The following is a 16004-nucleotide window of genomic DNA, read 5'->3' as shown; positions in this document are numbered from 1 at the left end:
GGGGGCAGAACTCAATTGACTGGCGGTTAGATAATTGACTGCCTGGGGGAACTGCTTCTCTTCCCAACCATGGGGGAGAGTCCTCCCCTTTTTTTGCATCTCCTGTCCAATTTCTTGTGGCTCTCTCTCTCCTGTATCAGTCACTGTCCCCTGCCCCCACTTTACCTTTAAGGGAAGTGTCTTGCACTTCTTTTCCCCCTCACCCCAGTCAGAGGGCAGCTCTAGCAGAGCCTCCTGCCCTTCCCCTCTCAGGAGTGCGTGTGTGCTGTGGGGAGCGGCTGGAGAGGAGGGCCAACAGGCTAGGACAACATATTTTTCTACAAGAAGTGGTGGGGGAGGAATGGAAAAAGCCCACTCCTTTCCCTGCAAATATACCTTGGGGCGGGCTGGGACAGGCTAGACCAGCCCTTCCTCACTGAGGCAGAATTCTGAGGGGACCCAAAGCAGTTGGAGCAGGGCAAGCATTGGATCCAGGGTGGGAAAGGGAGAGGTGGTTGTGTGGAGATAGGGTCCTGCCTCCCTCTGCCACTGGTCTGGGGAGATTCGTACCTTCCTCCCTGCCCCAACTGCTTGGAATGAGGAGCAACTAGAGATTGAGAAAGGTCACCCAGGGAGCGGCTCACAACTTGGTAGTTATGGAGAGTGGAGCATGTGCAGGAGAACACGGACCCCAAGGGGAACACAGATGACGGGCAGACAGATGTCACGTTGTGCCTCCCTACAACTATCTCAGAAGCACAATACTGGGGGAGGGACGACTTCGCACAACTTTGCAAATCCACAAGCCCATCAAGTTAACCCCCCTCCCCCCCCCGAGAACCACGCCCTTAGGTGGCTTATCAATGCGTCCAATTCGGCCCTTGGGCCCAAGCACCAGGCTGCTTCTGAAATGGTCTTGTGCAGCCCTAGGAACCTTAGAAAACCTTTTTGGCCACTTAAGCTCCCAGTTTCTCCCATAGGAGCTTTTGAAAATCCAGGCCATTCTCATCACCTGCAGAACGTGGGGCGGGAGGTATAAATAGAAACGGCATCTCACCCAAGTGATGAAATTTGCTACCGCAAACCCTAGTTCATGGCCTCCTTTTCTGCCACGCTGGGCTTGTTTTTTCATCTGTTTCCGTTGTAAGCTCTCTGAGGCAGGGACCGTCTCTTCCTACAGACGGAACCCTAGCACATTTGGGCCAATACTGCCAATAATGAACAGAGGGGGTGGTGCTTTAATGGCCAAACAAGGGGCTGAGAGTAAAGGAGTCCAGGGTTTTATCTTCAGGTCTGCCACTCTCTAGATGTCGGACTGAAGCGGTGGCCCCTGTGGCTAAACGGGGGCAGGGGGTGCATGGCTCTGGTTCCCTCAGCTCAGTGGAGCTGTCAGTCTACCCCTGGGGTCCAGGAATCTGGAAACTCCCAGGGGGCTGGTAGGGGATCCCAGGCCTGCCCGCTCCATTGGGTTCCAGCTCCAGGCCCTCAAGCTACATAAGGAGAGTCAGGGGTGCTGACCTGGGCAATGCCTGGAGCTCCTTCCTACCTTCCCTCGGGCCTCTGCAGGCTCTTCACTCTGTGGGTTTGTTTGCCCCTTGCTGGGTGTTGTCCAGTTGTCTAGCAGTCCACTGACTGGAGTTCCCTTCTCACTTACTCTGTAGCAGCCTCTCCCTTCTGCTTCCCAGCCCTTTTATCCTCCCAGCTGCTGCTAGACTGCCAATCAGCAGTAGCTGGCAGGGCTTGTATTAACCCTTTGCTTGCTGGGCTAACATGGGCTACATACATCCCATGGCAGTGACCTTGGGCAAGACTCTTAATTTTGTATCTGTTTCCCTCTACTGTAAAAAGTAGATCAAGTTCATTACAGATTTAGCACAATTAAAAAAAAAAAACACCCAAACTAAAAGCTCATAGCTCCCTGCCAGCCTTATGGCATAAAGAGTCACAGACCGATAATACAAACTCAGCCTCCAACAGTAATCTCTATGGGATGCTGAGATGTATGCGGGCTAGATGATCATAATGGTCCCTTAAAATCTCTGAATCGATGTTTCAATTAGTGTGTTTTGGGATCCTGAGATAAGAAGAGCTATAGCTGTGCAAAGTAGGAGTCCAATCCCACAACTCTTATTCAAGTAAATGATCCTTACCCATGCAAACAGTCACACCGAAGTCAACAGGGTTACTCACGTGACAAAGTGTGACAGAATCGGGCTCTATGTTTATAGGCCCTGATCCTGCAATGAGATTCACATGGGTATGTTAATAAAATGTAGCTCTTCAGGATAGGGACAGTCTCTTATTGTGCGTCCATACAAGGCCTAGCACAATGGGGTCCCCAATCTCAGAGGCCTCTAGATGCTACTGTAATAGAATAATAAGCACAACATAGTGGTTTTTTCTGTAAGAAAAGTCAGTATATTTATGGTTTGCTTTATAAAAGTTACTATAATACAATGGTACATAGTATTCAATTCACAAAAATATGAACAAATATATACAGCATGACACATCCACAACAAAACACTTTCTTCAAAACAAGATACATACTGATGACAGAATCTATATGCACAAAACATCCCTAAATTTATAAATTTGCTTAACAAAAGCGAAAGCAGAAATCCTAAATCTTCAAAGCAGAGATTTTTTTTAAAGAGAACTTAAAAAAAAAAAAAAAAAAAAGCAGAATTTTCATTTATTGCAAACCATTTTACCTGCCTCCTTTTAAAGGAGGCCCTTAACCTTCACACTGTGAATTAAAACAACCTGTTTACAGAACCCATGAAACAGCAAGGAATGAGGGCAGCTTTTTAGGTTTTGTTTTTAAAACTGCCGATTGGATTAGAGTGTCCTTTACAATGTGTTTCTTTTCACTTGTACAAATATTACAATTGCAATTAAAGAGGAAATTTATAAAAAAAACACATTAAATTGAAAAAATCCAGATGCAGATTTGCTTAAATATATTTTAGGTTGTCTATTAATAGACTGTACATATTTCCTCGCTTGAAATAAATAGATTTTGCACATTAGGTTTCAGACTGGCAAACAAAAACAAAAACAAAGCCTCCACTTGGCATTCTTTTGTCTTCAGTTTCTTAATGCTTCTAATTTCGTCTACTTATTTGACCAAAAAAAAATATTTATACAGAATTTACATTATACAAAGCTTGACACAAGCTGTAAATGCCACCAGCTCCTTTTCTATAAGCATTCCTTCTCCCTCCCCCGTCATCCTGACACGAGTTAGAGCTGGAATCTTCTTTTTAAAAAGAACTCCAAATTACAATAGCCACTTTTAATAAATTATTTACATGCTCTTGAAGTACAAAGAAATCAGCAAAAAAATTCAACATGTTTCTACAAGAAACAGTGTCTGAAGAGAAGATTCTTAAGTTTGCCTATGTACAGAAGATGCATTTTTTTAAACTTCAAAATCCTTTTTTCCTTAAATTTTTATTTTATATAGAAATGCACTGAAATGATCCCTGAAAAAGGTCACAAAAACCAGAACTGAATCTACTGTCTACATTGTCAGAATTTAAAAATGTTTTTCTGGTAGAAATAAGATGTTCTGTACAATATAAATATCTGCAAGATGAGCCCCTTCCCACCCCTTGATAGTTACAGATTACTTATGGGACCCAACATAGTTCTGGAATTGGAAAATATTGGTGTGAAACTGACAGATAAATGAACAGGGCAGGCAGGACATGCAGGTTTTTCAAGCAGAGAGGGCACTTACTATGTATGCCAATTTCTAAGGCATTTACAAACATAATTAAAGCCAGCTCATTCCTGCTTGGGGACAATAGAACTTGCAACTACATTTCCACAACTTTTGTGTTATTTTCTGGGATTGTTTCACGTAGCAGACACATTAAAGTGATTCAGTTTCAGGGGATAAAATTTAACAGTGAACACATTCAATCTCTTTGTTTGTTGTTAATGTAAGCCCAAGCAGAATTAAGGATATGGTCTTCAATGAAGAAAAATACTTCTGTAAATACCCCTCCAAAAAAGAATGCCTGGCAAGATTTGATTTTAGTAGTTCTCCCCCCCTTGAAAACTTCCCACATTACAATCAGCTTTTAATGGCTATGGCAACACCCAATTTAGCACAGCATAAGGCTCTGCCAGCCTTGGGCTGATGTCTATACATCACACACTATGGTCCCTCCATTTTGCTCATCAATCTCAGGTTTGTAGGGTACCAGCCTTCATAACTAGGAAGAGTCATGAATGTGTAACTGGTACAGCGGCCCACATACGTATTTGTATCTGCAGAGTGCCCAGACATTGCCCAACCAAGACCACGTGGGTGACTTGCCAGGAATGAGGCGGCCAAAACGAGTATGCATAAAATGGAGGCCATTGCTGCCACTCATTTAATGTCAGCTGAGACATCCTTTGGAGACTACAAGTCCCACCATCAAATACTCCATCCTGGCCCACTCAGAGGCTGCTCAATTCAAGATGGAAACTCTGCATACTGGGCCCTGCAAGCCCAGATTCTGAAGGGAAACAAACACACACACACACACACAAAAAGAAGCATGAAGTCAGGCTTCTAGGCTCATATTTAGACTCTGAAATACGTAACCTGTTTTTTCAAAAGTGCTGAGCACTCAGCTGCTCCCATGGAAGCAGCTGGCTGCTGAACACTTTGGAAAAGTCAGGGTAGTTATTTAAGAGCCTAAATAGGGATTTACGGATAACATTTCCAAAAGCGCCAGAGTGACTTAGAAGCTAATGGTACTTCGGCACTTCTGAAAATTTCACCCTAGGAAACTAACAGTAGTTTCATTTTTTTAATCTTGGCCAGAATCTCTATAGGCTGCTTCTCCACAATAAAGACAAAGGCAATTGCATGTGGCCACCCTATCATCCCTCACAATCCACTGGGGTCATCAGTGTCGTAGGAAACATATTGTACATGTAGACTGGACCATGTATTTGTAAGAAACCAATGTTGATACAGTAGTTTGAAGGGATGGAAAGGAAGAAGGCAGAGAAATTAATATGGTTTAGAACTTTAGTTCTGAAACACAAGGCTTTAGTGCAGTCCCCAAAGCCTTAGACATGCCAACTGGAGAGACAGTATGAAAGGAAGAATCATATTAAAACAAATAAAGGAGCAGTTGGCTTAATTTCAAAACGCTCCCAATGCAGCTGTAGTTATAACCAGCTCTCAAAGACAGAAACCACTTGTGCTTCTAATAAATGTATGTCTTTGGGTCACAAATACCCACTGTTGAGGAGATTTTCAGAAAGCATTTACTGGGGTGCGGGGGACCAACAAAACAAAAACAAAATAAATAAAAGGAGAGACTATTGCATGTCCAATCTCAGGGACAATGTAAATATTATTTGCATTTCTAGCTGAGGATAGTAAGGCAGCTTGTATCAGTCCAGGTCCTCTAGGCCTTTTGCTTGAAACAGAAATGAAATATAGAAGTCTACCCCATATTACATGCTACATACTGTAATACAGTCCTGGCAAATACATATGCAGTATAAATAACTTCTAAAAAACTCATTTCTAAGATTTCAACTTCTGATCACTGAAGCATGATCAGGCAGTAATCGTCACTAGACAGAAGAGAGTATGGAACTCAGTTGTCCAATTTACTCTAAAGGGAAAAGATTTTTAGTTACTGTGATAACAGTAAGATTTTCCCTCTACAAAGTGTTTTTTTTTTTTAAATGGCTTAATACAACTAAGTTCCACTTGTAAGCAGGAGGAATAGAATACGGTTTGAAAGACTGATCTGCTTACCTTCAAGTGGCCAAACAATATTTCAGATCAAAAGAAATACTTGCATGGGATTCTGGCTCATCTGAAATGGAACCCCTAGTACAAAACTGAGGATTTCATTACAACATACACTTACAGTGATCAAATATTTTCTAAAAGGAAAATAAATGTTTTTATTTGGAAGTTAAACTTTTTTAAAACCCAATTTTCATACTGTACAGTTTGGGACAGACTCTGATACCTTCACGCACTTAGAGCAGTGCCTTACTCCATAATTAGTCCTATTGAAATGAATGGGACTAATTTAAGGTACTGCTCAGTGTGAGTGAGAGGGGCAGAATATAGCCCTTTAGCAGTAGAACAAGAATCTCGCCCATACAAGTGCAGAGCAAACAGTCTGAATGAAAAGTCGTGGGGGGGGGGGGGAAGGGTGCGTGTCAAGAGGCAAAGTTGGAAATAAACAACAAAAGAAACCCAGCAGTTGGTTTCTTATAGGGAAAGAAATCTCAGTGCCATCTTCCATGGATTGTTCTGGTAGTGTATGCTTAAAAGACAGTAAGATTTCTACAGCATAAACAATGACTGTACTGATCATTTAATTTCAGCCTCAGTATTTTGAATGAAAGAGGAACAGATCCACCAGAAACGTAGATACAGAAAAGGCCATTTCTCAAGCCACCTTTCACGAGTAAGGACTAAGTAACTGATTAAACTTATTATACAGATTGTGGTATTAAATATTTTTCCTGTATGGTAACAGAGCTATTGATCCCCCCAAAATACCAGCATGGCATGTGAAAATTAGAGGTGAGCCTAAGGCATTACATTCAGGCCCATTACAGAGCTGAATGTTCCCCAGCATTCCAGGATGTTTGGGTCAGAGGAATTGATCAGGCCCATCTCTAAGGAAAAGGCAGGACAGTTCATTTATAGTCTCACTTGAGACACACCCAAGCATACACATACACACTCACACTCTTGCATCCAAGCCTCTGGCTTGCTCTGTAACATCAACCATACATTTATTTACAGCTTACTCTGAAAAGTCTGTGCAATTTCAGCCAATCAAGCTCCCAACAAACCTTTATGGCATTTTCAGTCTCTGCTTCACATTTAAACGTTGAATGTCTTTTTCAAACAACAAACTGATGAGAAAAAAGGTAGCAGCATTTATAGAAAGACAAAGGTTTACAACAACAAAAACAACAACAAAGGTACCATTATCGTACGATGAGCAATAAAATAGAGACTGAACAGAGAGAAGCTAGTGTTTGGATATACTATGCCACAAAGTGGTAATCACCTTTTGTGTGTGTTGGATCTGACGAGGAAGAGCACCTGAAACGTGAACAGTCCTAGTTATGCATGTGCGCTTTTTGCTTTCACTTGTGATCCTGACAGAAGTGCGAAACTTGCTTGGTTTTCTTCTCTCTCTCTCTCTTTTTTTTTTTTTTTGGCAAAGTGCAACCACACCTGGTTACTGCAGTTCTGACATGGCCGAAGGTGCAAGTGTGACGAGAAGCCTCGGGATTAGTTCAGGGTCCCCCTGCAGTTCTCAGAGCCGCACAGACACGGGATCTTTACATCCTCGATCGGAAACTTGTAGTCATAGGTAATTTCCTCATTCACGCTGATGTGCTGCTTCGAGTAGATGACAATCTTCTTCTGAGACTCCACGGTGACGACTTTAGCGTAACAATTTGGCTGCAGGGGTGACAAATGGGAAAGGGGTTAATTTTCTGAAAGTTTTAGATGTGCTGGCTTCTTTAGCAGTTATTTAAATCAGCTGAAATGTTGCAATTATTTTTACAGAGGGGCACAGGTCCTTTTTCTGAGGCTGGAGTGTGGGGCTTTCATTTTTTTTCCCTGCCATACTCAATTCCTCATGGGAATGGGAAGATTTATTGGCGGAATTAAGACAAAAAACAAAGTTCAGCCTTCATATCCTTTTTCTAAGGTACAGATCGTGACAGTTTGTTCAGTCAGCATGAACGGCACCTACAGGCTTTGGTAATGGGAGGTGGGAGGCGGTAATGACTCAGACACCCAAATTATTACTACTCATTGAGTGCACACAGTCTGCCCAGTACTGTACAGAACACAGGCGAAGGCAGAGTCCCCGCCTGGAGGAGACAGACAACCCTGGTCCTACATGAACACCATTTGGAGACTGTTCCCATACCAGTGTTAGGGCTATGTTTTGTTTTAAGTACACTTTCCCTAAACATCGTACAATAGTGTCTCTCCAGGATCTTTAGATACAGTCGGATTTCTAGGGCCAAATTCAGAGCGGACTCTTAATTGTTGTAACTTACATCTTCTAGTCCCCTCATACCAGTTCTTTATACTAGTCTTGACCCACATCAGCTTATCAATATGTTGATTTCAGTTCCTATTAAACATCACCACCTCAGAGTATAACTGAGTGTCTGGCTGGTTTATCTGTAAGTAAAGGCCAACTCGAAAGCATAAGCAAAGCGATACTTACATTGCAGCTATGATTAATGAACCTGGCAAAGTTTCCACATTTTGTTGCATCGATGATGGTGTCATGGTCGACCCTGAACATGTAACTGCTCCCAATGCCTTCATCCTCGTATCGCTTCTCTCGCATGTCTGCAATGACCTACCGGGCAAACCAATTGTCGAGTCAACGTGTGCCTCTATGGCACAAGGAGACGGGCAGTAAAGTACGTGGGATTTACATGCAGTTAATTTAAAAGGCACAAACCAAAACTGCCATTCGGGATTTAAAAAGATATTCACACCCCCAAATTATTCAAGAGAAGATAGACTTAAAATTCAAAGGACAAACATTTAGGATGGGATTTTCAAAGATTAGGCACTGAATTTCAAATGGGATTCAGCACCTAATTCCCTTGGACTTTAGAAAAGCCTGCTTTACAGTTTAAATCAGTGATTCTCAAACTTTTGTACTGGTGACCCCTTTCACAAGCCTCTGAGTACGGCCCCCCTTACAAATTAAAAACACTTTTTATATATTTAACACCATTATAAATGCTGGAGGCAAAGTGGGGTTTGGGGTGAAGGCTGAGCGCTCATGACCCCCCCATGTAATCATCTTGTGACACCCTCAGGGGTTCCAACCCCAGTTTGAGAACCCCTGTTTTAAATCCATACACCACTGAAACCTACACTGAGGACAACACTTGGCAGAGCCCCTAGCTCTGCACTGAAAAAGATTGTAAGACTCCGAAAATGCTCTGCCTAGCTCATGTAAGGAGGAATGTGTATAAAGAACCCATGTCCCAGTCACTTGGATTCCTTTCATCACATCCCGCTCAATTTCTCCCTTGACAATACTTCTAAAGTACAATCGGACTCTGCATGTGGATTTTAGAGAACTTTAAAATTATGCTCTTAAACCAGAAATTTGGTCAGGGCAAAATTTCCAGAAAGAGCCCCTGCACGATACAGGCAGAGAACAGCTACTGTGAACAACACCCATCTCTGAAATCTGCCAGGGGTAGGGCTTGAACTCACAGTGCATAGATGCAGTTGAGGCTCAATGAGTACAGTGTGTAACCCTGAGCTGCCTGCACGCTCTATGGCTTCAGCAGAGCCCTAGTCTTGCTACACGTGCAGTTTAACTGTTTTAGACACATCAGGTTACCTTGTGCTGACCTGGAGTTCCAAACTTTACCCTCAATAATTTATTCAGTATTGCTTCCCCAGTGTACAAGCTGAGATCAATCCCATGGGATCATATCATTTTGGGGAAGATCAGAGCATTAGTTTGAGCCCCAGATGTGGGCAACAAAATTTTAGAAGAATCATGTGATTTTTTTGTAAACAGCTGATGTTTTATGGGGTGGGGAGAGTTGTATTTCAGGAACCCAACTGCTCAAATGACCCCAAATTTGGATTTTAGAGCCCTTACAATAATCTTCTTTCAAAAAGTAGGTGACTCTCAACCCTATCTATAGCACAGCTTCTTCATGTCTGTGTTTCATTTGCCTTACAGATTGTATGTTCATCCAGAGCAGTGAATGGGTAGCTAAAGGGCTGTGTAAATTTATTGCACTCTATAAAAAAAAAAAAAGACAAAAATTCTGAGAATATGCCTGGATTTAATCCTGTTTCGAGAAATCCTGCTCCAGCCTACATTGATCGGGGATTCTAAACAACCGTTTGTTTTTTTTTAAATGCACGCCGAGTCTTCACCACTCAGCATTAAAGGGACCAGCCAGTCCATCATGTGAACAAAAGTATTTTAAACTTGTCTTGTCAAAAATCATAAATTGGAGTCTTTTATCTTATGCTCATTTCCACACAGATGTGACATAACATCATCAATAGGATTCTGCACAATGACTTTGCCTTGAATATGTTACTCTCTGGGTTTCCAGAGAGCAGGGGGCAGGCAGGAGGAAATAGAGCAAGAGAACTGAGCCATGCACAAAAAAACCCAGAAGAAACGCTCAAGATGTATGCAATCGTGCAGTACTGAAAGCTTCAAGGAAGCTTTAGTGTTTGTGAATTCACAAGCAGGATGGAGAAGATAAATAAACCGAGGGAGGTATGAAGAGCGATGCTACGGAGGACAGATACATGTGGCCTTCCACACTTCATGACTGAATCATGGCAAAGGCCCTGTGGTCACCTGTGAGGAAATCCATCTTACCTGTCTGATGTTCTGACCCACATATTCAATCACCATCTCGTCAGCTGCAATGGGCTCCATAGCAAAAAGGCCCCAGTCATGAATGTGACTCTTGCAGAATTTTAGCTTTTTCTTCCGGAACTGTGTACAAAACAACCCCAAACCATCATGAGCAAAAAACGAAACAGCAATCCGCACAGTACACAGCACACAAGAAAGAGCATTTGCAGTGTGTTCCATGCTACAAGTGTGACATTGCAGCATGTGGCTCCTGACTCTATAGTTAAATCAGACTATTAATTACCTCCACGTTAGCTGTGAAAGGGAGTGTAGTCTAGTGGTTAAAGAAGGGAAGACATCGTCTTGAGTAGACGTCGTCTGCTCCCAGCCCTGCCCTGATTCGCTGCATGTTTTTGTGAAAGTTGGTAGAACAGGCCCGTTTAGGGCAAAGGAGATACAGCCCAGTGTCTAAAGCACAGTTTTGGTCTGGGGCTCAACTCCATTTGTTCACTGATTGTCTGCTTCCTGTTTTATTGTCACTGCCTATCATGTGTTAAACCCCACAGGGTATCTATGATGACCTCTGCCCCATGGATTTCCCGCTGATTTGCTTCTTTCCATTCCCTTTAGGTATTTGAACATTAGATCAAAGAGATCTAGCACTTGTACTGTTTGGAATTTTATGTGTATTTAGTTCTCCCGAAAGTCAATACCCCAGGCCAAAATACCTCAAACTACCTGCTGTTCTGAAGAGACAGTACAACGAAGGGGTGAGAAGACAGTTCAGTTTGGAAACCCCACTCAAACCTTCAGTGAGATGACGAACAAGGGTGCCCAAACGTGGAGGTTTTTGTGATGCGAATACGTGTCCACTAGGAACTGGACCGAGATCACCATCTAATTTCACACAGGCTACACAGCCATCAGATGGTAAAACTACTTCTGGTTACTACTAACCTGAACTAGATTGGAACCCACAATTTACAGATGAGTCTCTTTGTCCCATTATCAACCCCCTTGATCATGCAGTTGAAACTACTGGACATATTGTACTAAGTAGCTCTTGCTCCCAGACATACTGCTACAGTGTAATACACAGCTTAATGTGACAAGGAAATATATGGCATCATGGAGAGACTTATAACTCACAGGATTTGTCATGGATCTGCGGCTTTTAGCTGGCCTTGCCGTAGCTTATTCCTAACCAGCACCTGACCTGTGCTCTCCGATTCACAGAATAAAAATCTGGTTGCATGACCTACCTTGAGTTGGTTAAATTTGAGTAGGTCGCTGTCACAGCTACCAGTGAAGGATGAGAGAAGCCTGCGTTGCTCTGACCTCCTCTCAGAGCCAGCCCGGGTGGAAGCATGAGGTTGGGCAGGGATGCTCATTCCCTGCAAACAAGGAAGAACAGTTTAGGAGTTGCAATTTAAAAAAATTTGGGGCAATCCATTTGTACATTTTCTAGAGACAAGTGAGAGATGAAAGCGGAGCCAGTGAGGAGTTTGATGCACATCCTCACACAGCCAGTACATATCTATCACAGCATCAGCGTAGAAACTATTGGATTAGTTAACACAGTCTGCCCTGGCTAGTGAAAAACTCCTCCCTACAGTATATCTGCAGTGTGGTCTACTAGGTAAGGCAGGTTTCAGAGAGTCTGGACTCCTGGGTTCTACTTCCAACACTGCCACAAAACACAGAAATTGTAAGACTTGATCAACTGGTCAGTTGTCAGTGGTCCATGTAGCCAGGTATTTGGTCTCTGTCAGTGGCCACTACCAGATGCTTTAGAGGAAGGTGCAAAATCTTCATAGTGGACACATACTGACTAACTTGACCTTAGAGGTAAGTTTCTTCCTAATCCTAGTCAGTCAGTGGCTGGCTGATCCCTTGTAGCATGAGGTCTTATAGCCCTTCTAACAATTTTTTTTCCCCTATCTAATATAATTGTGGAGTTTCTCATTATCCATAAAGTCTAATCCTGTCTTGAATACTACACTAAACTCTTGGCCTTACTGATACCTCCTGGAAATTACTTTAATAGGTTAGTTATGCTTTGTTTAAAAGAATATTTCATTTGATCAGTTTTAGATTCAATAACTTTTAATTTCATGAAATGTCCCCTTGAAAGGTAAATAGGAGCACTTGATTTGCCTTCTCTGTGTCACTGGTTAATTTGATTACCTCTATCACCTCCCCTCTCTAACTAAACAGTCGCAGTTTCTGAGGTTATGGGTCTATACAGCAGAAGGTGGGAAAGGTAATCATGATGGTCCCTTTCTGACCTTAGAATCATAGAATATCAGGGTTGGAAGGAACCTCAGGAGGTCATCTATTCCAACCCCCTGCTCAAAGCAGGACCAATCCCCAATTTTGGCCCAGATCCCGAAATGGCCCCCTCAAGGATTGAACTCACAACCTTGGGTTTAGCAGGCCAATGCTCAAACCACTGAGCTATCCCTCCCCCAAAGGGATAAAATCTATGAGTCTTCAGTCTCTCTTCATATACAAATCTTTCCATTCCTCTGATCGTTCTATCACACCTCCTTGCTTTGCAACATGATACCTTGGTATATGCAGCCCCAATAAAGTATTTTAGATCTATATTGAAAAACAGGTTCCTCAATCCCCAAAGTACTTCCAGAATGACAAACCATACATATACATAAGGATCGCTTCTCTTCAGCCACCGTGGAAATGCTCCTGCAATGGGGTGCAAACAGCAGACATTGAGAAAATACCAGTGACAACACAGAACAGTTTAGGAGAGGAGGTCACCGTATATAGCTCTACCAACAGGGACATTTAAGTAGGCAGAATGCATTTCCCCATATTGGAATGCTGTACAGGACACAGGGGGAAGACACCCCCACTCTTACAGAAAATGATCTTGACTCAATAGGATCTCGGTTTTATTTCTCATCTGAAAGGCAATACTTCCAACAGGGAAAGCCACACTGGGGCACTGGTTTAATGCCATCTCAGAGACGAGAGTTACTAACACCACATTGCAAGACAAATCCAATTAACTCAAGGAAGCAGTCAGCAATATGAGTCTCCTTACTTGTGTATCAGCTGGTGGCTCCTCTGCAAATGCACGACTGTTGTTGAGGTATTTAAGTTTGTCCTTCTTATCAATTTTGTAATAGCCTTCACTTCGAGCACAACCTGTAACATGTTCCCGCATGCCATCATCCCGCTTCTTCTTCTTCGGAGTAGAAAAGCTAGTAGGTGGAACTAAGTTAAGGAGAAACCCAGCTATATGTGGAAATCAGACAAAAAAACCACTCTCCTTGGTATTTGATTCTTACAGCCATGTGGACAATTTCAATGCTATTAAAAAAAAGAAGGAAATTAAGACTGTTTGCCAAAACAAGCTATTAGAGAAGTGAAAATCTAACTGTTAGGCAACTGGACACTGGAAAGGTTTGTTTTGTTTTTTTTTTGCAGGTTTTAGGATTCAGCAAATGAAAGTGGTTTCCACCTAATGGTTCCGTGGTGACCATGTCAAGTGAGTTTGCGTGTCTCAGTCTACTTCCCTGTAGACAAAGGACACCATCACTATTGGCACTAATTGACAGTCTCCACAAAGAGGCCAGGGAGCGTATGGGCAACAAAGACCAAACTAATTGCTCACCCCTAGAGTTGGGTCCCTCAAGGTAAAGGATGGGGCAGAGTGGTAGTGGGACGAGTTAGCACTGCTGTTCCCCATGCTGTACATGATCAATAGCTACTGAAAGAACTTCAGCCTCCAGGGCCAACAATCTGGTACCTTCCATGAGCTCAGAAAATTAAACAGTTTTTAGGGTAACCCCACATCCCTACTTGAGAAATGGACATTTCTTTATCTGTCACTATAATGCTCTGGGGCTGCAAAATACATTAAAACAAAGAATAATGAAGAAATATAATGAAATGGAAGAGAGGAAAGGGCTCATTTGTCAAGAAAAGGCTCTTCGGGAGATGACTTCTGCAAAGTATGTGACCATGGACAGAGACCACAGCCACCTGAGTAAACTGGTGAAGCAGTTTGCTCTGTATGTTTTTAATGACATTTTCCACCCACTTGTAGTGTTTCTAGAACTTCCTCGCAACATCTCAGACTGTGGTCAAGATACCACGAACGTATCACGGCAGCAAAGACTCATCACTTGATATAGTGATGGAGAGGGCAAGGAGACATTCCCTCTCTCAAATCCAGCTCCTGGTTAACCTTAGCACAGCTCCCCAGACTTTCACAGGAGCAGAATCAGGTCCAGGCAGATATTCCAAACCCCATTCTGAACTCCTCATTGGCCAAGCAAAACTTAGAACTGGTTTGGTTGTAATATTAAATGTTCACCCACACCCCTTCCTCTCCCTAATACGGACCTATATAGAAAACAGCACGATGCAGTGGTTGGAGCTAGGGATGGGAACAAAAGATTATATTCTCTGCTCTGCCACAAAACCCAGATGACTTTGGGTGACAAAATTCACTTCTCCGTGCCTCAGTTTCCACAGTTACTACAATTGCAAAGATAATGATTTCCCCCCCCATACAAGGGTATGGCAAGGATTCATGAGTGTTTGTTAAGTGTTTTGAGGTCCTAGGTCAAGGTAATACAGAAAGACAAGTATTATCATATCACATCATAATGAAAGACTATTAAAACAGTTATGACACCAATCTTCATTTTCACCAGATGGCCCTAAAACAAGCTCTTCAGTTCAGTAAACCTTACCTACAAGGATTTATTGTCACTATAATAAAATAGGGAAAGAACAAGTTAAAAATTACTTCAACAAGTTAGATGTCTTCAAGTCACCAAGGCCTGATGAAATGCATCCTAGAATGCTCAAGGAGCTGATATCTGAGGAGATATCTGAACCATTAGTGATTATCTTAGAAAAGTCATGGAAGATGGGAGAGATTCCAGAAGACTGGAAAAGGGCAAATATAGTGCCAATCTATAAAAAGAGAAATAAGGACAACGAGGGGAATTATAGACCAGTCAGCTTAACTTCTGTATCCGGAAAAATAATGGGGCAAATAATTAAGTAATCAATTTGCAAACATCTAGAAGATAATAAGATGATAAGTAACAGTTTGCATGGATTTGTCAAGAATAAACCACGTCAAACCAACCTGATAGCTTTCTTTGACAGGGTAACAAGCCTTGTGGATGGGGGGAAAGCAGCAGACGTAGTATATCTTGACTTTAGTAAAGCTTTTGATACCGTCTCGCATGACCATCTCATGAACAAACTAGGGAAATGCAACCTAGATGGAGCTACTATAAGGTGAGTGCATAACTGGTTGGAAAACCATTCCCCGAGAGTAGTTATCAGTGGTTCACAGTCATCCTGGAAGCATAACGAGTGGGGTCCAGCAGGGATCGGTTCTGGGACCGGTTATGTTCAATATCTTCATCAATGATTTTAGATAATGATATAGAGGATACATATATAAAGTTTGCAGATGATACCAAGCTGGGAGAGGTTACAAATGCTTTGCAGGATAGGATAATTCAAAATGATCTACACATACTGGAGAAATGGGCTGAAGTAAACAGGATGAAATTCAATAAGGACAAATGCAAAGTACTCCACTTAGGAAGGAACAATCAGTTGCACACATACAAAACAGGAAACGACTGC

General features: G+C 42.4%; 2 protein-coding genes across 4 annotated transcripts in view; one reads left to right on the top strand and one right to left on the bottom strand.

Annotated features, from left to right (window-relative positions):
- The window catches only part of HPD (4-hydroxyphenylpyruvate dioxygenase), a 34144-nt gene extending 25986 nt beyond the window's left edge, over positions 1-8158 (top strand). The window contains exons 15-16 of one of the 3 annotated variants that reach the window (XR_012665094.1): positions 6343-6425; positions 7200-8158. The gene's annotated coding sequence lies outside the window, so the exon portion shown is untranslated. Of the gene's footprint in view, positions 1-6342; positions 6464-7199 lie in introns of those variants that run through there. The other 2 variants (XM_048821982.2, XM_048821983.2) reach the window with 2 other exon arrangements.
- SETD1B (SET domain containing 1B, histone lysine methyltransferase) overlaps positions 7145-16004 on the bottom strand; it is a 66022-nt gene continuing 57162 nt past the window's right edge. The window contains exons 14-18 of the mRNA XM_048821976.2: positions 13429-13595; positions 11624-11755; positions 10383-10502; positions 8226-8363; positions 7145-7441 (exon numbers count right to left, since the gene is read on the bottom strand). Of these exons, the coding sequence (XP_048677933.2) occupies positions 7268-7441; positions 8226-8363; positions 10383-10502; positions 11624-11755; positions 13429-13595 (731 nt within the window). The 3' untranslated portion in view covers positions 7145-7267. The remainder of the gene's footprint in view (positions 7442-8225; positions 8364-10382; positions 10503-11623; positions 11756-13428; positions 13596-16004) is intronic.

The sequence above is a fragment of the Caretta caretta genome, chromosome 15, assembly GCF_965140235.1.
Source record: "Caretta caretta isolate rCarCar2 chromosome 15, rCarCar1.hap1, whole genome shotgun sequence".
Taxonomy (NCBI): Eukaryota; Metazoa; Chordata; order Testudines; family Cheloniidae; genus Caretta; species Caretta caretta.
The sequence above is the reverse complement of the archived record's forward strand: the minus strand, read 5'-3'. Positions and strand labels throughout refer to the sequence as shown.